We start from the raw sequence: 25,116 nt of genomic DNA on the forward strand, positions 1-25,116 counted from the left end.
TTTATTTTATACAACATTATTTATAATATTTTTATGTTTTGAAATAAAACATTAACAAAGATTAACAAATCTGGTTTGAGAATTTCTGTTGTCAGGAAAAACGCGCGAAATTCTCGGCAGTGGACACTTTGCACGAGATAACGCACACACAAATTTTGGGCTTCAGATATGGCCACAGAAGGCAGCAGCGGTGCAGAGATCAAAGACAGGTTTCACATAATTATTTCTGTTATAAAAAGGAAATTGTTATTTAATTAGTCATTTAAGACACATACTTTTCAGATATGATAAATTAACTCCACCAAAATATATCAATCCTTATTTTATCCTGGTTAACTTTCACATTCGTGGCTTTATTTCTAAAATTTTATTTACTTTTGTATAGTTAAACATGTTTCAAAATGTACTATCTATTCTGTAAGTCATATATAGAGAAATAAAAAAAAAAAACAACCACAGTTGATGTGTGAAGTAGTGTACAATTCACTTAAAAGTTAAACCAAGGTAAATGAAGGTTCTGTTGGCCACACAAAGCAACCACAAAGGTCTCATGATTCTGTTTGTTCAGGTTACGGTGTAGCCCGAGTACTCTGACTGTAAGAGAGCTAGACGGACATTTGGACATAAATACACTCGAATCCATGACATTTCGCCCCCCAGCCAGTTCGCCCCCAGTTTGACCTGTTCGCCCCCAGTTTGACCTGTTCGCCCCCAAGACGATTCGCCCCCAAATATTTGTCAGATCGCCCCCAACTTTTAGTCAGTTCGCCCCCAATTATTTGTTACTTTTAAACAATTATCGTACTGTTTCTGTTAAAGTGTGTGGTGTGTGTTTCTTTTCTTAGAGGGGAGGGGTTGTTGTTCTTCCACAATTTGGACTGATCATGAATCATGAGAATTGTAATACAGGGTTATATTTTCCCCACATGTAATTAAACGTAGGGTGCCGAATAAGCACAGACACCCGACATTTTTTCACAAATTCACAAACCACATCAACATTTATTAAAACATCCATTCCTGCCAGATATGATCTGTTTTAAGAAAGAAAGAAATAAAACAATGGTTAATCAGCTACATAATCTTGATGCTGATTATGCATCTTCGGCAAACACCTAAGAGGGCTTTGAACAGCAATTCGATATGGCCTCTTCTGGTGAGCATTATTCTAATTGAGAGATTGCGGGGGTTCTTTTGGCCACTAATTAGTATTACTAATTAGTGGCCAAAAGAACCCCCTGCAATCTCTCATAGTAACCATAAAAACACTGACTGATTACAGTTAACAGGTTAACGCATGATAACGGCCATAAAAGCGCGTACGACCAGCCTAGCCTGGCTTGTCATGACAGGCGTGCGCTACAACAGCTTGTTCTAAATGTGCACGTAAAACCCTATGACCTGACCTGACCTGCCTAGCCTGGCATTCGTATTCAACACAGAACAAACACGTATGGATATATCAAAACAGAACTTTATTACACTCAGGCCGTTCCATGACCAATATAAAATTTTCATGACTTTCCAGGCCAGGAACATGACCCGAACTGACTGGTGGCGAACTGGTACCTTTGTAGGGGCGAACTGGTTATGCACGTGGGGGCGAACTGACATCCTATTTGGGGGCGAACAGACCTGGGGGTGAATTGGCTGGGGGGCGAAACGTCTGGTACCCAATACGCTCTCATTACAATCGGAGACCAAGCTATGTATTTTTTTGGCAATTCCCGACAACCAAAAAGTTGGCAAAGATTTTCGCTCTAATATCACAACAATCCTATGTTTGACGTTAAATACTTTTACATCGATCATTTTCGAGTTAATTGATTAAAAAAAATCCACATATTAATTTGGGGGGCACACTTATATTTACACACTTTTACACTATTATAAAGTAAATATAAAGATCTACTTTTTATCAGCTGGCGATATCAAAGTGATTTGACTTATTCGATGAAGGTGGAAATTAAATCTTTATCTTCAAATCTTTATTAAAATATTAAAACTTTCGTTCAGCAAAACAACTGCATTTATGACATATCGTCATATTTTCACCCAAATATTTTTATAAATGTAAAAAAATTTATATTTGAGTTCCGTTAAATGTTGATTAAAATTAGGTGTAGTACTATAGTACTTAAGGATGTAACCCAGTGGCAAAGCACTCGCATGATGCGTGGTCGGTTTGGGATTGATCCCCATCGGTGGGCCCATTGAGCTATTTCTTGTCCTTGTCTGTGGGATGCTGCATATAAAAGATCCCGTTCTACTAATGAAAAATGTTTGACATCCAGTATTAGCCGTTGAATTGATTAATAAATCAATGTGCTTTAGTAGTGTCATTATACAAAACAAAGATTATTATTGTCAGTGTGTTGCAGTTTTTAATGACCGGTCAAGCAATTGTTTGTTTCTTGGCCAGATTCATTTCAGTGAAAACAGGAAATAATAATTTTAACGTTGTCCACATATGATGTCGGAGAAAACAATAATTGTTTGCTGTTTTGTTTTACAGTGACAGCAAGAAGGATGAAGTAACACGGGCAGTTGGATTGGTGGCTCAGGGCAGAAGAAATATCATCTGTGGGGAAATTCCAGCCGCTGTCAACCAGTTTCAAGAAGCCTGCAAAATTTTGTAAGTTTCACAGATTGTGCCATTGAAAAAAATAGAGGCGGGTGGTTAATTGCTCCCCTAGCTTAGATTTTGCAGAGCCAGGTAAGATATCATAAATTGGGTTTAGATATTTAAGCAGTGCTTCATTTTTATTTTTAAATCACATGCCAAAGGAAGTCAAAAATTATTCTCCTTTAACTTGTCTTAGGTGAGTACTAGCCCCATAAACAGCAAGGTCGGGTAAAAAATGTATTCAGACATTGCTATGACTTGGTTCAAATCTATCTTCAGTTGAATGCACTTCTTGGATTGAATTATATATAGAATGACATGTACATGTGTTTTCAGTCAATTTTCAAATATGTAGAATGTTTCTTTGAACATTATTTAAAAGTAGCTAATTTAAACAATTGTAGCCACTTCAGCGCTCAATTTTTACGGTCGTCCGGTTGTCTGTGACGACCTAATATTCAGTCGGGCAACTTAATTCTATGATACTGGCTGCCCGTCGGACGACGGACTTTTTTTGACACCAAAAGGCGAGTTGTCGCATAATAATGTGCAGTTTCCTTGCCCACAATCGCTTTTAAACTGTCGTTACATCTAAAGTAGAGGGGGTGATTTTCCGCGATCATGAAAAAAACGGATGGAATTGCGGAATTTAGTAACTGAAACGGAATTCGCGATTTAAAAAAAATAACTTTCAAAAGTTGTATTTCTGGTTCAAGCACCATTATAAATCTTTTTGGTAGTTTAATATACGCATAGTGTTTTTGTATGCCAACTTTCGTGGAGCGCACTGTATGCCTAAACACTTCCAGAACCGTTCATTCTCGGAAGCTATGCTTAATTGTCGTAAGCTTGCAACAAAGCATGTGATCGTTTACCCGTGTCACTTTACACAGTGAAATTTAATTTGAAATATAAAAATACTAATACAATTTTAGAATGTTGATTATATAATAAGATTTCTAGTATGTTCAATTTTGATATTTTTAAATAATACTTATTACAATTCGTAAGCATAACCGATTTACACGACACTTTCGTTGGAAAACGTAATTTCGTAAAACTTCGGGCATATTTGTTAGTCTGTACAGAAGCAATTCATATTTATAGTCCGTTCCACGGGAAACGCCTTTTTTCATGCTATGGAATTTACTACAAGTTATTTATTTCTGAACTGATTGTTTTCTAAATTGCACACAAATATAGCATTTTACTTTTCTTCTTACCGGTTTATTCTAGTAGCACGTGCTACGGCTCCCACGGTTCAGAGGGACACGCGGTGAGGCATTGTGTACATTTATTTTCCCCAGGTAATTTTTCCGCTCTCCCCGAGGGGGTTGCAAAATATATATCTTGGGAATTAGGGCCCCTCTGTTATTTGTGCTACTGGCACCGCGGATCCTTAAATTGGCTCTGAATATAATTATAATTCTAGGCATTTTTTTTAATATAATTTTTTAAAGTCCGTCGTTTAAAAGTTATAAAACAATGTCGAAACTGTAAACAATCGACAGAATAGTGCTTAGTGTCGGTTCACTACCACTGGCCTATATCCAGCTTGACCCAACCACGTTTGAATATGTAATTTGTGCACACGGCTCGCTAATTAGGTCACAGAGAAACATACATGTGTAATCGAGTGAGTATTAGTAATTCTTGTGCACTTTTTTTGGTTCACCCTTTGTAATCATACTGGAGTGGAACAAATAAAATGTTATCATGTATTTATCTATTTATCTATTTTTTGGCAACTAATGTAAGATTACGAACAATGCATTACCAAGTTCTTGTTAATATTTTCATGAAAATAGCGGGGTTTGTCAACAGGGTGTTTTGTTTACGAAACTTACCCATAATCCATGAGATGAAATGAAACTGAAAGCCACACAATCAACAATTATTTATTGTTTGAATTTAAGGGAGAATGGATCTCTTTATTATTATTAAATACAAACAATAATTAACAGTAATTAAGTTTGTGACTTTGTTTTAACTGCGGCTTAGTTAAAGGTGCAGTTGATCACTTTATGTACGGACGAAGGTCGGAACTGTCTAAAATCAAGTGGTGCAGTTTATACACGAATGTAATAGGCCAGAAATATGGTACATCACTTTTTTTTGTCTTTATTGGTGGCAAGTAAACATTACTTAACTTCTTTTTAAGTTTGTGTCAACAAAAATGTTTACAGGTATTTAAAATAGCAATAGCCAACAAGCTCAGAGCTGGAACAATAAAACATAAATGGATATAGTTTATAATAATAAAACATGACACTAACTAACACACAAAAAGGGAAAAAAACACAGGAATTTGCAAAAATCTGAAACGGAATGTGGCAAAATCTGAAACGGAAAATCATCCCCTCTACTAAAGCGTCAGTCAATCAGTCGAAATCACGTGGGTTTGTTTGCCACTCGGAACTCCTCGGCTTATTCCGTGAGACATCGGGAAAAATCGTTAATCGTCTGAAGTATTCCGAATAGTAAACATTCCAGTGCATTCGATTGGAACATAGAGTGCATTTGATTAGAAAATAGCTGATGTGTCGCCAAATCAAATTTTGTAAAGCAATTAGGCCCTATGTGTACATGTGTATAACTACACACATTAAAAAATATTATTAAAAAGTAATGTATTTTATTGTCAGACAGTACATATTACATTTTACATTGACAACATATTAATTCCAAACCTGTTGGTTGCTATTTTATTGGAATATAAATATAACTCTAGTTTCAAAACACTGATGAAATCAGGGCAACCAAATGTTTGGAGGGGCAACCTCAATGTGAACCCATACTTGCCCTCTGGGCAAGTGACCAAAATCCTTAAAATTGAGCCCTGCACTTTGAATAATTTAACAATGAGCTGGGCGAGCTCTGCAATTTCATCAGCAACCCAGGGCTCGATGCAGAAGTTTTTATTCGCTTGATGCTGGCTAGTAAATTATATATTATTCACTAGCTAAATCTCTTCGTCCACTAGCCACAGTTTTACCTAATATATGATTTTATTAAATAATTGTATAGCAATGCTCCCAGTATTCAACCACTTTAATAAAGAAAAAAAGGCTAAATATAAATCCATCTATAACGAATTAAGACAAAAAAAGAGGCTAAATATAAATCCATCTATATCGAATTCAGACAATCTTAACCCAAATTTGGAGAAGTAATATAGGAAGTAATACTGATTTGTTTCGAAATCCTATTATACTACTTGCTAAGATATTAATACCTGATTTTATTGACATGTTGATCTTGTTTATGCTTACTAGGGCCACTATTTTATACTCGCCAGTTGGCTACTGATTTTTAAGTCACCTGTGAACAACAGTTCACAAAAACAAGTGTTTAGTTACTCGCAAAGGTGATTGTTTTACTCACTGTGTAGAGCTCTGCAACCGCTTTAGGTATGATTGTCAACGTTTTTTGTTGTCAGTGCCAGCCATTATGGGGAAACTGCCAAAGAGTGTGCTGAGGCTTATTTCTACTATGGACAAGCTTTACTCGAACTGGCCAGGATGGAAACGGGTGTGCTGGGAAATGCTCTGCAAGGAGGTAACGAATTTACCAAACTGAACAGTGTTAGTTATTTCAGGTGCTATCACCAGCTACTTGGGTATAAACCTTTCTGCATTCAGTAAATATGGCTGGCTACTTTTTTGAAACGGCCTCCTATTTTCAATCAAAAGGATCGCCCTGAGTATTAACTCCGATTGAATTGTAACAAGATCATTCATGAGGACTTTGTTTAACTCTAAACTACTTTTTGAGAGGACCCAGATCCCCACTCATTATGAACACGGCAGCGTAATTCCTGTTAGTGGTCGGGGCTAGCCCTGGCACTTGCCAATTGTGTATTTGTAAAACAGTTGGCAAATTTGATTTCATGTAATATTTGATATTTTGCTACATAATAACATTTTTTATACACATTTTTTTTTAGATAATTTAGTGAAAGTTTCTTTGCATGTGGAGCTAGCCTGGTAGTAGAAGAAGGAAATGTTTTATTTAACGACGCACTTAACATATTTTAATTACGGTTATATGGTTAAGGACCACACATAATTGAGAGAGGAAACCCGCTGTCACCACTTTATGGGCTACTCTTTTCGATTAGCAACATGGAATCTTTTATATGCACCATCCCACAGACGGGATAGTACATACCACGGCCAGTTGTGGAGCACTGGCTGGACCGAGAAATAGCCTGGTAGTAGAGATGAAAGTTTTTAAGATTTTTTAATCATCAGTGCAGTGTTTTGGGGTTTTTCACTGTTCTTGAAAATGTTCCATTATCTTCATCTAAAACTTAAGATATGGTTCATGTTGATGCTTGGAATATCTACTGAAACGAGCTACCATAGGTCCAGTCTCGGTTAAACATTTTGTTTAACGACACCACTAGAGCACATTGATTTCTTAATCATCGGCTATTGGATGTCCAACACTGTATTTTTGAAGTAAAGTCGTAATGAGGAAAGCCGCTACATTATTGCATTAGTAGCAAGGGGTCTTTTATGTGCACCATCCCATAGACAGAATAGCACATACCATGGCTAGCTGTGGTGCACTGGCTCGAGTGAGAAATAGCCCACTGGGCACACCGACTGGGATCGATCCGAGACCAATCACGCAGCAAGCAAGCGCTTTACTACAATGCTATGTACCGCCCTGGAATTTGTTTAGGATGTATGAAAATCAACAATATAATTATGTATTTGTTTAGTTGATGTAGAAGAGGAGGAAGAGGAAGAAGAAAAACCTGAGAAGGAAGGAGTTGAGGGTCCCCCACTAACAGGTTAGTCTTGTGTCCGTCGTCACTCTGATTGAATGTTTAGTCTAGACTGTAGCCCAGGCATTGAAATAAAGTCAGTCATTCATGTTTCAAGGATATTACCAAATGTCTGTGAAGTTAAAAAAAATTTATTCGTTCTTAATATCATTTAATGAATTATCATTTAGGTATGAAAGTTAATACTTAACATATATATTAATTTTCATATTATACTTTTTCATTTGTATACTAAATCGTAAAACAATTAAGAAGCGTTTAGATTTTAATAAAGGTACATGTATGTTTCCAAAACATCTGTTTATTTTTATTGGTTATATCCAGTTAAAGAAAAATGTACATTTCGATCATTTTAAAATATAATGTGTTGGTACAAGAAAAGGCATATTATATATGCGAATAATGGAAGTATCTGTGAGGACCTTCGAATTAAAAAAAAGAAAAGGAATTGTAACTTGGAAAAATCTGTAACAAAGGTCAGATCTGTATTTTGTAGTAACCAGGCATGGCTTACAGAAACTGCTTGTTTTAATGCCTGTAGCTGTATTAAATATATTTATTCCAGCTTATGTAGTAACTAATAGCAAAGAATATTCTCACACTTATGTATTTATTACATACCCTTTTAATCTTACTATAGTAATAAAGACCATGCTGACCGTGCAATAAAAAATATTTTATTGAATATGTGTGATACAAAATAAGCATTCAGTCATTAGACATTTCCATAAAATTGAACCAACTTTCCAGACGAAGCCAGTTGTGTTATTTAATTCAACTTTTTGTAATCATAATATAGAAAGGTGGTATGTAATAAATACAGAACTATGTAGCACTTGCATGTTTATTGTACTCGTTTATAGTGTGCAAGATTTATTAAATGTTTAATATTCTTGTGCTTTATAAACTTGTGCAATAAATAACATGGCAAAACATCAGGTATGTGTTTCTGTATATGTATCAGATAGTCCTAGACATCTTTACTTTGTTATAAATTTATTATACGGTGTTAATTACCAATACTGATAATACACTAATAACATGAATCTTGCTAACACAGGTCTCTGAGAATTAAAAATCTGCGTAACCCATTATATCCAAGTAAATGGTGTTGTAAATTAGACTTGCGGAAGCAACGTGCAAACGAAACGATCGCTCTCGTAATTTTCAGAGGCCTGTAGACTGTAGGCTGCCTGGTCCATAAAATATAGTGATGAGAAGACCAAGGGGATTACATAAATAATGATTGTTACAGCAATTAAAGTGCAACCAAAACCCTTATCCATAGTGTCAGAGAGTTATCCTATTAATAAGGCCGAAAAAAATTGAATTACTTGTTTCCTATTACATGCTGGAAAAATATAGGGTGGGTAGGTAGGAAAAACATTTTATTTTGGAAAATTTATTTATGGATATTAAATAAAGGTGTTGACTACCGGTATCCAAAATAACCTCTGCAGGTATAGAAATGCATTATGCAAACCAACAATACCATTCATCACAGTGTTTACCCTAGAAATGTCAAAGTAAGGCATGGTAAAGTAACGTTTTGGGGGCATATTTTATGTGCAGTTTTAAATATAAGAACTTTTTTTTTTCCATTATACAATTTTCAAAAGGACAAAAAAATGTATGGCCATTTTATTTTCTATATCTATTTCATAACTTAATTAAAAAAAGGAAATATGTATTACTATCCACATAGATGTGTTTAAAGGCTTCTTTTTACATGGGCAACTTATAAATTTATAAAACGGCAAGGCATTTTGATTTTGACGGCAACATGGTGCTAACCTATGTGTGGGAGAGTACATACAAAAGACCCCTTGCTGTTTAATAATAGGCAGAAGGTTTACTTCATACTAACACTTAACTTCTGTACTGGTCCAGGAAAGACTTGGTTGAACCTTAATTGGATAGAAACTAGTAAATAAGTTATAATAATTTCTTTTAATGAAAACTGAAAAGAAGGGTTCTATATTTATCTGTCCAACAATAACATTTAATTTTTTTTTAATGAATATTATCTTTCCTAGTGTATCTAAGAAATGGTAGACTTACCAATTTTATAATTTGCAATGTTAGTTTTATTCTGTATGCATCCAGTATTAAAGTACACACTTGGTTTGAAGCAATCAATTGGTCCAATGAATAGAAATGCAGTACAAATGCTTAGGATGCTCAAATGAATGATGAAAAGTAAAGTTTGTTTTATTTAATGACACCACTAGAGCACATTGATTTTTATCTTTAATATCATCGGCTATTGGACGTCAAACACATGGTCATTCTGACAGTTTTTAGCGGAAACCCGCGAAGTTCCCAGTGACACTTACAAAAAATAACGAAACGCATCGAGATCTTACTGACATATTTAATCATTTGATTTGGCAGTAAACTCCATCGGTAAAGATTCCCTCCCCTAGTTTATCAGAAGGTCACTAAATTTCTACACGGCCAGTTTGTCGCTGGAGTAAATCATTAAATATAGTTATTATTATTATTAATTGGAACACCTCGCTACGCTAGATGTAGAGTAAATCGGAAAATAATAGCATATATTCGTGAAAACAATTTTCCGACTCTTTGCCCGATATCTCACGAAAGTTACCAAACTTCAATTTGAAGGGAAGTAACTCCATCAATCAATTGTTAGAAGAAAACATTTCATGGCTAACGGGTCGCCAATAAAACTAAATTTGCGACAGTAAAACCACCGATATATGTCCGCAAATCGGAAAACACAGTAGGGTTATCCCCTAAATGACACCAAATTAGTGCTGATGATAGTTTTGGAATGTTTTCGTGGAAATCGTTGTTATATTTAAAAAAAAATTTTTTAGGGTCGGTCGGGTAACCGGAAACGAACGATATTTTATGATACGCCTAAAGGTCAATGGGACATTTCTGTATGCTCTGCAGATATTACTCGCCCTTATCCATAGTGTCAGAGAATTAAATTTGATCAATGGTACCATGTGTTTTCTTTTTTCTTTCCACCTATAGTTGAGTTTTGTCCACACATTTTTAGCTTCCATCACTGGATTTGTTTTTCTTTTTGAGGGGAGGTACTTTAAATCTTATCACTTTCATATAAGTGCATACAGGGATTTAGCATCCTGGCTCATGAAAATAGGAGTAGTAATAGTAATTTCAGTTCATATTCATCAAACTTCACCTTTCGGCTTATTATTCATGCACTTGCATTTGATCACCTTTTATTCGATGCCAAGGGACACTACTGCATCAATGCTAGATGTCATTTGAACATTTGTTTATCAACAAAGTGGCTTCAGGAACCATAAGATGTTTGCAGTTGTGCATTTTGTGTATCAGCTTTTTCTATAAGTGCTTTGATTAGATTTGTTTGCATCTATCACTAGTACTGACTGGACATTTTTCGTACTTAGACGAGGAACGTCTCTCTTTACGAGTGGAAGTCGTAGAAGCCATGGCTGAAGAAAAGAAGGATAAAGCCGAGGAGAATGGGGACGGAACATCCACTGACGAGAAGGAAAACGGAGACGAAAAATCCAAGGAAAATGGAGATAAAAAATCAACCACCGAGATAAAAAATGAGGTGGAAAAGTCTATCGGTAAGGAAAGTGACTCGACACAAGATAAAATGGAAACTGATGAAGAAGTAATGGAGAAGAAAGAAAAAGATGAAAAAGAGTCTTCTAAAGATGAACAATTAAAAGATAAGCCTGATGAAGAGGTGTTGAGTAGTGAAAATAAAGGTAAGGATAAAGAAAAAACACCTAAAAAAGAAAGTGTATCCGTTAAAAAAATTGATGAAAATGTAAAGAAAGATGTTAAAGATGATAAAATTTTAACAGACGATGTAGGTAAAAAAGTTGCAGAGGAGGCTAAAAATGTTGAAGCAAAACAGAAAAATGCAGATGAAAGCAAGGTGGAAGACGCTAAATTGGTGGATAAAAAGTTGGATGACACGTCCAAGATTTTGATAGCAAAACGTAAAGATGAGAAGGCTGAAACTGTGGTAGAAAATTCAAAGGAAAGTACGACTGTAAAAAACAACTCTGAAGAACCAGATAATAAAACGACTGACATGGCAGTGGATAAATCAAAACATGAAACTGAAGCTGAAACGGGTAAATTGAAAGAAAAAGAAAGCAAGAAAGATGAGGAAGTGATGGATGTGAGTGAATCAGAAAACCTAGACAAAGATTCAAAGTCTGTAGAACAGACAGAAAAGAAAGGGACAGAAAAGAAAGGTTCAGAAGAAAAACCAGCCGAAGTGAAAGGAAAAGAACCCGAGGAAGATTGTGAAAAGAAATCTGTTGAGGAAGAAAGTACAGAAGCCAAAGCTGACAACGCCAAGCCAGTGGATCCAGAAAAAGGTTTTTGTTACAGGCTGTTTGAGTGTCGCACCTGTTGGTGCATGCAGTCATTCAGAGCATGGAAGCACATTGTACCACTAATCTGTTTCATCTTGTTTCTATGTGTTCTACATGTTCAATGTCAGACCAAAATATGATCTCTGTAATGTTGTTATTGTTCACTAGAACTAACTTGAGAGCTAACAAGCATGCCTTTACCTACCTTCAGACCTCTTGCACTTCGTTTTTATTAGTTTTTAACAATAATTATAAAATTGAACAAACTACTGGTTTGTGTAAAACTTTCATATTTCAGTATAAATTATAGAAAATTCTATGACCCTATACATAATATTTTTAACATTTTATTGCATAAATATTGCATTGACTATATTTAATCTGTATTTTATGACACCACATAAAAGATGTGTTTTCTTTTTTAACTTGTCAGCTTTAAGAAATTAAATTATTCATTGATTTTACTTGAAAGCTACCTATTCATTGTAGTGTTAACTACAAATACATTTTTAGATACAATAGTTTATTCACAAATAACCCACAGTTTATATTTTAATGTTTGCATGTAGCACCATAATTGTTATGTTCTTTTAACATACAAATATGACAGACAATTTAAGGTAAAGAAAATTTTTATATTTGACAGATTCCTGTTTATTGATACTTTTTACTTATTATTATTTTTTTTTTTATAAGATTTGCTTGGCCTAGTTACATGTGATTTGGGGTTAGTCACCTCAGACTTCTTGCTTCATTATTCCCCCTCCTCTAGTGCCAGCCAGTGCCCTAATGAGATTGTGTAAGCCACTTAACGTTATCAATGCTCAACGATTAATTAAAATCCCAGGGTAACCGCATATAAAATATCCCTACCCAAATAATTGGTTAAGAGAAAGCCTGTGGTTGAAGCTGTTTACTCTTGCATAGTTTATAGACTATACTGACATCCTTTAACTGACTTTAAATTTCAGTTTGATATAAACTTCGAAATTATTCATACGTTCTTAACTTTGAAATAAGACCAATTCTGCCAGTTGAAATCATCATCCACCCACACTCAATTCTACTAGTACTGTGCAAGTAGTTTATGCTCTGAAGAACATTCACATCAATCTGTTAATCACTCACAGCAAGTCTTTTTCTCAAAGGACTGTAAAATATATTGACATTTTAGCTTGTTAATTTTGTTTCAAAGAGTTAAATAAGTCCATAGTTTCATGTAATATGAATAAATTAATCAGCAGCCTACTTTGAACTTGTTTCGATAAACAGTGTATTTTTGTCAACTGCTGTTGTACTTTAATAATCGTTTGGTAGAGACTGGTGAGAAAAATTATAAAGAACCATCAATTGTTGTATTTTAATAATCGTTTTATAGAGATTTGAGAAAAGTGACAAAGAACCATCGATTGTTGTATTTTAATAATCGTTTTATAGAGACTGGTGAGAAAAGTGACAAAAAAACATCGATTGTTGTATTTTAATAATTGTTTTGTAGAGACATGGTGAGAAAAGTGACAAAGAACCAGAAACCAGTCAGGAGGAGGGTGAGGAGGAGGAGGAGGGTGAGGAGGAGGGGTGAGGAGGAAGGGGAGGAAACTGCAGAGGATGAAGAAGGGGAAGTAACCGGTGACAAAAAAGATGAAGAAGATGTAAGTCACAAAAAAATGTGATTAAACCAGCTCTGTCTTCAGTGACAGCAACCGATGATGTTTGTCTACTATTTGGTTGGTTCCCAGTGCATTAGATTTTCACGTGAAGTGTATGAACAAGTCTAGAAATTTTTTTAAAATTCTGCTTACTCTGGTTGAAAGCACTCTGTGTTGTCGAACATTTGCTGCCTAGTAAACATAATAAGGTACCCAAATATTAATTCTTCTGGATTTTAATACTACAGGAGTGCAAAAACTGGAAATACTTTAGTAGTCCACCATTACAACCAAAATTAAGTAATCACTGGTTAAATTTTTAGTCATTATTTTTACTTATTTGGCAATCAGACGTGTAATCTGCACCCTTGCTATTCCCATTTCTTTTTATCAATATAAAATGCTTGTCATAACCCTCCATTTAAAACTGCAGTTTTTTTCTCTCTCTTTTTTTTACTGAAATTTCAAATGCCACTTTTTTTCAAGATCGTTATTTACCTATCCAAAGCTTGTTTTTTTTTTTTTTTTTTTTTTTACATGTTTTCATGTACTTATATTTTTGGGTCTCTTCACAGGAGGATGCAGATGATGTTCCAAATCTACAACTAGCCTGGGAAATGCTTGAGTTGTCAAAGATGATATATATCAAGTAAGTACAGTTACAGGGTTGACTAATCATGTGTTTCAATAATTAGACTGTCCTGCGCTGTAAATAGAGCCTTAGTAACAATTAAAATAACATTAAAACATGTTTTTATTTAGTATATCAGTGTCTGATGATACTGATGTTAGTTAATCAAACTTCATTTTATTTCCAAATTTTAATTTTTTGGTTTTTTTTATATTCAGTGATAATACAGCAACAAAACATGTATGGTCAATTTGTAATGTTGCCTTTGCGGTGTTCATGTGTATTTGTTGCTCTTGGTGCCAGGACTACAGAATCTGTAGGATCAGTTGAACCTTTGGTTTTTTCATCTAGGAGATGCCTTGATCAGGTCTCACCCTGTCCATTGCCAATTTAGTCAATTGCTAATTTTTATACAAAGTGGCTACAACAGTTAGTCTTTGGCTAATGAAATATTCCTTAAATCGGACACATTTTAATAATTTTTAAAGAAATACTTTATATATCTGTAAATTAGCTACACCAAAATTCGTGCCAGTGTGAGCCTTGCTTGTAACAAGTATTTATTTCTATAAAGACAGGTGTACATTATCACTCTGTTTATAAAATGTTTTTCTACATTACAGAGAGGAAGATAAGGAATCCAAACTAAAGTTAGCACAGTCATATCTTAAACTCGGAGAAGTTAGTTTGGAAACAGGTAGGTCACAGTAAATCTCAAACGTGTATGGTATTTTCAGAGTGCACCTAATCTTGTTTCAACATGGTTATTTCAATTAACATTCAGTTAGCAATGATAAAAAATTATTTCCTGACACATGTAGATATGATTCAATATCATTTGAGATATTTAATCATGTTTTGGGGGTGTCATTTCTACCAAGGTTCTGAACGTAGCTCGCTTGAGGATCGATCCCTGTTGGTGGCCCCATTGGGCTATTTCTCATTCCGGCCAGTGCTCCACAACTGGTGTAACATAGGCTGTGGTGTGTACTATACTGTCTGTGGAATTATGTATATAAAAGATCCTTTGCTGCTAATCAAGAGTAGCCCATGAAGTGGCGACAGTGGGTTTCATCTCTATATATCTGTGTGGTCCTAACCATATGTCTTGACACCATGTAACCATAAATAAAATGTGTCATGGCTAATATCCTCCATGCCCGACAGCTTTGGGTTTGTGAAAGTGTTAATTATGTGATCCACCAAACCAGTAACTATTTCCAGTGCTAGATGACCTTTAAGATTCAATAACCCTTTCAAGATATTTTTCATCAATATTTAAACTCATTATTTAGTGTTTCTTTTTTTTTAGAAAACTATGAGCAGTCGGTGGCAGACTTCAAAGAATGTCTAACATTACAAGAGAAATACTTGGAACCTACAGACAGATTACTGGCAGAAACGTATCCTTGAAATGTTTATGACATTTTAGTTTTGTTAATCCACCTCAATTTGGTTTATGCTGGAGTGTTAGACTGTTAAACTGTTAGACATGCACCACAAAAAACTAAATGCTTATAATTATATAAATGTATTATTTAACGAGCTGTTTTGTATGTGAATATTTTAAAATAAAAAAACATGAGGCACCACTGTTGAATCACTTGTTGCATTCATAGTCTGTTATATTAAGTTACAAGATATGATAAAAAATTAATCTCATAACATTTTGCAAATTATGGGGATTCTTGCTTTTTGTATTAAATAAGTTATTTTTTTAAAGTTGACTGATATTCCTGAACTATTATTCAGACATTATCAGCTAGGTCTAGCATATGGATTTGACAAACAGTTTGATTGTGCCATAGAACATTACAAGGCTGCTGTTAAAGTTATAGAATCCAAAATTGGTGAGTAAGAGTATGAACGACCTCATTCATTAGATCATGAAAGTAACCTAGGTGGCATTTCTGCTGTGATTCTATAAACAGTTTAAAATTAGGTGGAGTGCCATTAAAGAAATGTTATTTTCATCTATAAATGATAAAATAAAAATGGTTACAGGTTTTAAAAAAAATCATTTTGTTTTATTTCAGAACAATTAACTAAATTGATCGAAGAAAAATCAACTACAAAAGGAAAAGGTTTGTATTAAAACATGTTTTGCTTTTCTTAGTACACCTGAATTAGTATTACTTATTTTTATTTCAATTTCATTCACCTGTAAAGTCAATTTAAAAAAAAATAAAAATGTTTCAACTATTTAATTTTTATTAAAGAACATTTGAAAAACATTTTAAAAGTAATTTGAGATACTCCATTTTTACTAAGATATTTTGTTGTATTTAGTTTCATACTTGAACATTATAAATGTATAGAATATTAACTAATTCTTTACATGTTATACTACCAGTTAATTGTTATTGAAACAACAGTAATGATAATGCACATTAAAATGTTGTGATCTTTCAGAGCTTGCAACACCTGATGACCCTGTGTCAAATGCCGCACAAGAAATCAAAGAACTTAAAGAAATATTGCCTGACATCGTATCTAAGGTGTGGATAAATGAAATGCTAAAACTGAAAATATATTAATTTTTAGCCTACTACAGTTGGGTATAAACATTGTTCACTAAAAAAACCTCACTTACTCTAAATATATTGTGTAGAATTTAGTTTTTGAGTCGTTACTGGTCTCGATCACTTTTGATTGGATATAGCTCAGTGATGGAGCCCTTACTTGAGAATTAATTCCACCAGTGAACTTTGGTGTTTTTATCAACCCAACTAATGCCGTAAGACATTCAAGGCAGTGGTTGGTATATTCTGACTTGTGAAGTAAAGCTTTCATGTAAAATGTCTTGATTCTGTTTGATGGGAGTAATCTACTGCAGCAGCAGGTTTTTACACTAAACAATAATTAAGACTCCAAATAACCATATGGGCGGGACGTAACCCAGTGGTACAGCACTCGCTCGATGCACGGTCGGTCTGGGATCGATTCCAGTCGGTGGGCCCATTGGGCCATTTCTTGTTCCAGCCAGTGCACCACGACTGGTACATCAAAGGCCGTGGTATGTACTACCCTGTCTGTGGGGTGGTGCATATAAAAGATCCCTCGCTGCTAATTGAAAAGAGTAGCTCATGAAGTGGCGACAGCGTGTTTCCTCTCAATATCTGTGTGGTCCTTATAAAATGTGTTGAGTGCTTCGTTAAATAAAAATTTCCTTCCTTTCAAATAACCACAATTTAAAATACCGAGTCCTTTAACTACCTATATGTTCCCAATTGCTGTTGATTACATGGTGACATCTTAGGACTCTGAAAATATATTGTGAGAATATTAGTCTTTCACTTGGTGCTCTCTCGTGTAAGACCACTTTGGTGTGTATCTTTTCCCTCTTGTTGTACATTAAGTTTAGGACAAAACAAATGGTTGTAATGGATAATGCAAAATGAAATTGGGTATTTGTTATTTTTTGTTGTAACCTGTATATGATTTATGTAGATGTTTACAAGGGCTGTGATCATTACAGCTAATTTGTCATTCCTCGCGTTCTGCAGGTGGAGGATTCCGAAGAAGAGAAAAAGAACCATGACCAACTGAAGAAGATGGCCAAGGAAGCTGTGGGTGGAGTATTTCCACAGGTATTTATCTGACCTTGTCGGTTGGTTAGTCAGGTCAGTCTTCCTTTGGACTAAGGGGTGAGACGTATCCCAGTGGTAAAGCGTTTGCTTGATACGCGGTTGGTTTGGTATCGATCCCCGTCAGTGGATCCATTGGACTATTTTTCGCTCCAGCCAGTGCACCATGACTTGTATATAAAAGATCCCTTGCTGCTAATCGAAAAGAGTAGCCCATGAAGTGGCGACAGTGGGTTTCCTCCCTCAATATCTGTGTGGTCCTTAACCATATGTTCGACGCCATATAACCGTAAATAAAATGTGTTGAGTGCATCGTTAAATAAACCATTTCCATTTCCTTTGGAGTACTTCTTGTTCAGCCAGTTCTGCATAACTGGTATTGCAATAGCTGTGGAATGTACTATTGTCTCAGATGGTGCATAACTGGTATTGCAATAGCTGTGGAATGTACTATTGTCTCAGATGGTGCATAACTGGTATTGCAATAGCTGTGGAATGTACTATTGTCTCAGATGGTGCATAACTGGTATTGCAATAGCTGTGGAATGTACTATTGTCTCAGATGGTGCATAACTGGTATTGCAATAGCTGTGGAATGTACTATTGTCTCAGATGGTGCATAACTGGTATTGCAATAGCTGTGGAATGTACTATTGTCTCAGATGGTGCATAACTGGTATTTCAATAGCTGTGAAATGTACTATTGTCTCAGATGCTGCATATGAAAGATCCATTGCTGTGGATTGGAAAAACAGCAGTTTTGCTCTTTAATTTTCTCTCTGGTCCTTAACCATATGTTTGACAGCATATAATGGAGGGGAAAATGTGTAGAGTGCATCATTAATTAAACATTTTTCTTTTTATTAGTCAAAAACATTCTTTAGCCGTCTGTAATAAAGGCAGTATTTGATACTCGTAACACTTTTTTAGAATGTTAATAATGCAATTTTAACATTAAGTTTTGGAATTCGTGTATATTGTAAACTATGTTACTGGATCAGACTGCTTCATAATGCAATTGTTTGCTATGTTAGATGGTTTAGGGTTAGAGGAGATGGGGGGGGGGGGGGGGGGGGGAGCTTTTGTCTCTTCAGAAAGGTTATTCGATAGAAGTGGCTACTTACAGGTTTGATTCTATTTTCATGGTATATATTTGGTAATTTGGTTAATACACTGATGGAAAGAATTAGGGAACTAAAGACTAACAACAATTATGGATTGCAACCAAAACTCTCATCCACGATACCAGAACGTTGACTGTTAATGGCAGTCTGTCCAACAATAGCTATTTAATATCCGTGATTCAACAAATCCACTAGTCCTCTATCTGTGCTAGTGGAAATTATCAACTATATTACTATAATACATAGGGCTCTAGCCAAAGCTTCGGTGAGGGCTAGTAATTTTGTAAATTTGTCAATCTCGTATTTCATGTTTATATTTTATACAAGCGTAACTACTCCGTTAGTCTGAACTGTCGTGTTTCCTTATTTCTTTACATCAGTATAGTCATCCCCAAATTTGTACTGTGTGGTATTAAATGTTTCAATTTGTCTTTCAGTCTGGTGCCAGTTCTGGTGATACTGCAGCCACGATACCAAAGGTAAATGATCTGTTTACTGAAAGTTGAATGGTCATAAGCAAGAAATTAATGTGTTACAATTTTATCAGTTTAAATCTCATATAGTGTGAATGAATACATTTTTCAGAAAGTAATGTAAGCAACTCAATGCGTAAATGGTGCTAAAAGAATGATAATAGTAATGGCTGTACAGATCACATGATCATTTATGGTAGCAGTTCAAGCTACTGTGGGCTTTCTGTAGCAGTGGGCAATCTGATGAATCTTTTTTTTACAAAACAATACTTTATTGCCAAATGCGACTTACTAGTGCAGAGAGCAAAACAAGAAATTATGGTTGACAAGTTACCTTATTTAAAAGATATTGGTCCTGTTCAGTTGGACTGAGCAGAAAAATATTTGCTATATTATTAAACCAGTGTCCACATCAATGATCGCAGATAGTTAGAGAACATTAGCATCACTCGTTGTCTTAACATGGGGTTTGTTCCTTTTTATTGTTTTCACCACTATTTCATAGCCTCTTAGTTTAAGAGGTTTTAAAATCTTTTTGCTTTATTTTTACAGACAGAAGTAAAAGCCCTGGATGTTAACCTGATCAGAAGAAAGGTTTGTGGTCTATTAAAATACTGAAGAATATTTTTATAAATTTTATAAAACCATCTACTTTTGTTTTTAATGCCACGCTTATTGATAACATTTGAGGTAATTTATTGATGTAGGTACCGTATTTGACCGGAAATAAGCCCATGTCTTTGAATAAGCCCCCCTCCGTTTTGATAGCATTTAAGAAATTAGGCCCTCATTCGTAAATAAGCCCACCCCCAACTTCATCCCCTTATAAATAACACGAAATTGCAAGTTTGCTCAAAGTTCATTTAAAAGGTCATACCTCCTGCAGATAATTAAACACAAATGTAACACAATATTTGACCACCAGTGAGATTTAGCGGTCTAACAATAACAGTGTGTAACATTGTTTTCAATTTCATGCCTGCAGTATTTCTTTGAAGTATCCAAGCCCAAGTATGAACTAAAAACCAATGTCTATTTTTACCACCACACTGGGTCCGCAGTTAATGCTAATTAAGCAAATACCATATTCTGATTGGCTAAGAACAATGACCTTAGATTGACAATTTTTTGTAGTGTAAGCTGGCTGACTGTCAGAAACGTGTGTATATGCTATTGAGTTTATTGTTAATTGCTGTTGTTTTAAGTCTTCTCAGCATTAAATTTTGGATGTAAATAAACAGCACTGGTAAGTAATTGTAACATAGAAGGTGTGTTTCTGATAATTAAATACTAGTAAAAAAAACCCCACAATTTAATTAATAAACAATTATTATTTATTAATAACAAATGGAACATTAATAGATATGCTACTGAACGTTTTTTTTCTTCCTAGTACATTTAATTATTATTATTTATTTTAATTATTATCTTCTTTTTTTTCTCAACAAAACTGGCCCCTTGTCTGGGAATAAGCCCACCCCATGCTAAGCTCACAATGAGTTGTCTTGGCCCCCTGGTCTTATTTCCGGTCAAATACGGTAGTAATAACAAATTTATAGTTAAAAAAATATATTGGTAAACACTATAGCAATTCAAACATTTCAGTTTTGTTAGTTTGGTTTTGAGAAAAAAAACCAATAGTTTGCTGGAAAAAATAGTGTAGAAACTGCAATAGGTGAGTATTTTATATATGTTACAGTAGTGTAGAAACTGCAGTAGGTGAGTATTTTATATATGTTACAGTAGTGTAGAAACTGCAATAGGTGAGTATTTTATATATATGTTGCAGTAGTGTAGAAGATATAAACACTGCAATGGGTGAGTATTTTGTATATGTTACAGTAGTGTAGAACTGCAATAGGCGAGTATTTTATATATACTCTTCAAAAAAAGAAACGCAAAAGGGTACAAATGGGTTATAACTCCGATTTTATGTTTCCTACCGGTTCATGCTTTGTGAATATAAGGTCATTGCATGTCCCAAACACATTCCCACGGTTACATTCGATAAAACGCAGCTACTGTACAATAAAGTTCCAAAATGTGAAAATGCAGCCACGTGTAAACCATGTCACCACTGCACGTGCGTTGTCTGCACGTGCAACATGAACACCGACAGTATAAAAGTGCAGGGTGTTCGCTTGCCTGGCCTCTGTATCTGGCCGACAGTTGACAATCCAGGACATGCCACGTCTCAGTGAACCGCAGAGAAACAATGCCATCGGCCGACTAGACGCAGGCGAATCCAGAACGGCCGTTGCCAGGGCATTCCATGTGTCCCCAAGCACCATCTCTAGACTGTGGGACTGTTACCAGCAACATGGATCAACACGTGACCTCCCTAGATCCGGTCGACCACGGGTCACTACCCCCGGGCAGGACCGTTACATCCGGGTATGCCACCTTCGGGAAACGATTGACTACTGCCACCTACCACAGCCGCAGCAATACCAGGTTTGAGCAGGATATCCGACCAGACCGTACGGGAACCGCCTACGTGAGGTAGGAATTCGTGCCAGACGTCCAGTTCGAGGTGTCATCTTAACACCACAACACCGTCGACTCCGACTGCAGTGGTGACAGATTCATCGACAATGGCCTCAACTGCGATGGAGACAGGTGTGGTTCAGTGACGAGTCCCGATTTCTGCTCCGATTTTCATGATGGAAGATGTCGCGTGTATAGGCGTCGTGGTGAACGTTATGCGGCAAACTGCGTGCAGGAAGTGGACAGATTCGGCGGGGGTAGTGTCATGGTGTGGGCAGCCATCTCGCACACTGGCAGAACTGATCTGGTCCACGTGCAGGGCAACCTGAATGCACAGGGCTACATTGACCAGATCCTCCGGCCACACATCGTTCCAGTTATGGCCAATGCCAACGCAGTGTTCCAACATGACAACGCCAGGCCTCACACAGCACGTCTCACAACGGCTTTCCTACAGAACAACAACATTAATGTCCTTCCTTGGCCATCGATATCACCGGATTTGAACCCAATTGAGCATCTATGGGACGAGTTGGACCGATGCCTCCGACAGCGACAACCACAGCCCCAGACTCTGCCCGAGCTGGCAGCAGCCTTGTTAGCCGAGTGGGCCACCATCCCCCGGGACGTCATCCGTACTCTGGTTGCTTCAATGGGCAGGCGGTGCCAGACAGTTGTCAACACACGCGGAGGCCACACCCGGTATTGACTCCAGATGACCTTGACCTTGGTGGTGTGTCCTATCACTTACTCACAATGGACTAGAGTGAATTGTGAACAATCCTGCAACATTTGGTAATTATCGGACTCGCCATTCAATAATTAAATCAATTCTCCAAATGTTACGACAATGTGGTTTTGCGTTTCTTCTTTTGAAGAGTATATATTACAGTAGTGTAGAAGATATAAACACTGCAATAGGTGAGTGTATTTTTAGTATGTGTTGCAGAGGAAACCTGAGGAGGATGGTGTCGAAGATGGCGATTCCAAGAAGTCGAAGCAGGAGAATGGATCTGGAGATGTGAAGAAAATCAAAGAGAATGGTCACAGTGAGGAAAAGATTGACAGCAAGGTTAGTATTGACCTCGTTTTAACCACATCAGCCACCTACACACTCGCATCTGTTTGGTGCTGTTAATGGCAAATATCACTGTGTACAATGTTAAATCTTGAATTTGCTGTCCCACATGAAAACAACAACAAAACTTGTTAATAAACAAACTGGGCTTCCATCATTGTTCAGTATACTTCGTGCTTTGTTTAAATAAAAATTTATTTTGTGGATGAAGAGTTAACTCACTCCCCACCCCCACCCCCCAAAAAAAAATAGCCTCGCATACAATAAATTCTGGAACAGTCGTTTGTTGAATTCTTTGTTACAGTTTGTATACAATTGTTATTTTCAGGTTCAATCTTCAAACCTCCCTGAACCAATGGCGACATCTTGAAAGGGGACTGATACTAATTACAATTCCGATCTCCTTCCCAACTGCCTGTATACTTGACCCGACATTTCAATGGAGGACTCCTAATATTTGATCACTCGCAAAGTTCTGACGTGTACATCGACCCAACATTCTAATGGAGGACTCAAATATTTGATCACTCACAAAGTTCTTACGTGTACATCGACCCGACATTCTAATGTAGGACTCAAATATTTGATCACTCACAAAGTTCTTACGTGTACATTGACCTAACATTCTAATGAGGACTTCCGATAATTGATCATTCACAAAGTTCTTTCATGCACATGAAATCTCCATTGTACTGTCTTTGTTGCTGCATTAAAATCGGCCCTTTTGTAAACGTGTTTTGTTATTATTTTAACGTCTGTTCAGGATCAGTTATTTCCTCAACACTAGAAGTGAAACAATATTTAGGGTGTATGCTGAAATCGGATATAAAAAACCCATCCTACTACAATACAACACAAGTGAGAGAAGGGTAATGTGGGAATCGATGTATTTAAATTTATCCAGCAATCACTGTATACATTGGCAAGATATGATGACTAGATAAATCTAGATTTTCAGTAGCTGACCGAAAATATAGGTCACGTGACATGAGCCAGATTAGAGACTAGTATTTCAGAGTAGATTTTCAATAAACACTTTAAATCGTTTGTTGAAGTGCAGTAAATGCAAATATCTTTTTAGTTTTGCAATAACAATACAAAACGTGTATATTTGTTAATGTGACAGAATGTAGCTAGTGTCTTGCAAATAATGAAGCTGTGCATCTTGTATGACGTCATACAGCAAAAGCCTTGCTAGGTTGACAATACTCTTGCATTCCAAAAACTGGAATAAATAATAATTTTCCAAATATTCCTATAGGATTGCAGGATAAAACAAATAACTGGTTACCGTCAAAATACCAGATTTATCCTGCTCTGTTCGAATGGCGAATGCAACTATAACCGTAGCAGGATAAAGCCTGCACCTAAGTTACCATTGCTGTTGATTGTTTCAAAGTAAGCAATGTTGTGCACTTTCCTAAGCAATAATTATTTGTGCAGTAAAGTGTAGACATGCCAACATTAAAATAGCCGATGAAATTTACCATTTGGCTTGTTTTTTGAAAAACGTGCATTTGTGATAGTCTTGCTTTTCAATCCCATGTAACTATGGTTTAAAATAGATTCCTGTACCACGACTGGTATTTCAAAGGCTATTTTCTGTGGGATGTAAAATATTACTAATGGAACAATGTAGCAGATTTTCTCTTAAAGGGACAATTAAAGCATTTGTCCTGGTATGCATATAATGTGACTGCTATTATATGTAACTGGCGCAGCCATTTTGTACAATCCCAGTGAATACGCCCTCTGGCGAGCTGGTGGTTATGTAATACCTAACGTGTCACGTCGGGTATTGGTGTTCAAACTAAAGAAACAAAACATACCTGATTTTTGTGGATGCATCGCAATGTTCTGTAATATCCATCCCAGTAAGCCAGCAACAAGTATATATTATTTTTCAATACAAAATAAACCACCATTGTCATAGTTGAAATAAATGTCTTATGTTTTGTACATAAATTAACCCACGTACTGAAATGTTTTTTTGGATAATTGGTCTTTCGCTTTCCGTGGCCTGTTCCTGATTGGCAGGTGTACATTTAGATGGTCCCGAGACATTGTCTTGACCCTAAAAAGATGTGCCTCTTTTATTAAGATCACAGGGTATTGTTATAAATGCGGACACCCCTCATATTGTAATGGACGTTATCAGCCATCCTGCTTTACTGTAATTCAATAAAACCCTTGATCAAGTAGACTTTCCCCCATCTAAAATCATAAAACTGACCAATTAAAGAGTCCCAAAGAAAAGAAAATTATCACTTGGGTATCGTGACTGGTCGTTTTTGCTCGAATGAAT

At 36.0% G+C, this 25,116-nt stretch overlaps 1 protein-coding gene across 1 annotated transcript; it reads left to right on the plus strand.

Annotated features, from left to right (window-relative positions):
• The first annotated feature begins 87 nt into the window (after positions 1-87).
• LOC121374770 (nuclear autoantigenic sperm protein-like) lies at positions 88-23,542 on the plus strand. The gene is made up of 18 exons (XM_041501879.1): positions 88-209; positions 2,516-2,635; positions 6,066-6,184; positions 7,356-7,427; positions 10,832-11,785; positions 13,220-13,244; positions 13,281-13,434; positions 14,007-14,080; positions 14,686-14,759; positions 15,375-15,465; positions 15,815-15,912; positions 16,099-16,146; positions 16,475-16,560; positions 17,569-17,652; positions 19,211-19,252; positions 19,799-19,840; positions 22,671-22,805; positions 23,140-23,542. Exons 1-18 carry the CDS (start codon positions 169-171, stop codon positions 23,179-23,181), a joined length of 2,301 nt encoding a protein of 766 aa, XP_041357813.1. The 5' UTR covers positions 88-168; the 3' UTR covers positions 23,182-23,542.
• Positions 23,543-25,116: the final 1,574 nt, after the last annotated feature.

This window comes from Gigantopelta aegis, chromosome 6 (assembly GCF_016097555.1).
Source record: "Gigantopelta aegis isolate Gae_Host chromosome 6, Gae_host_genome, whole genome shotgun sequence".
In the NCBI taxonomy this organism is placed as follows: Eukaryota; Metazoa; Mollusca; class Gastropoda; order Neomphalida; family Peltospiridae; genus Gigantopelta; species Gigantopelta aegis.

Coding starts and splice junctions, on each gene's coding strand:
- LOC121374770 (XM_041501879.1), top strand. CDS start 169: ATGGCCACAGAAGGCAGCAGCGGTGCAGAGATCAAAGACAG. Junction 14,081..14,685: donor TCAAAGATGATATATATCAA/GTAAGTACAGTT, acceptor TCTACATTACAG/AGAGGAAGATAAGGAATCCA. Junction 15,913..16,098: donor AGTTATAGAATCCAAAATTG/GTGAGTAAGAGT, acceptor GTTTTATTTCAG/AACAATTAACTAAATTGATC.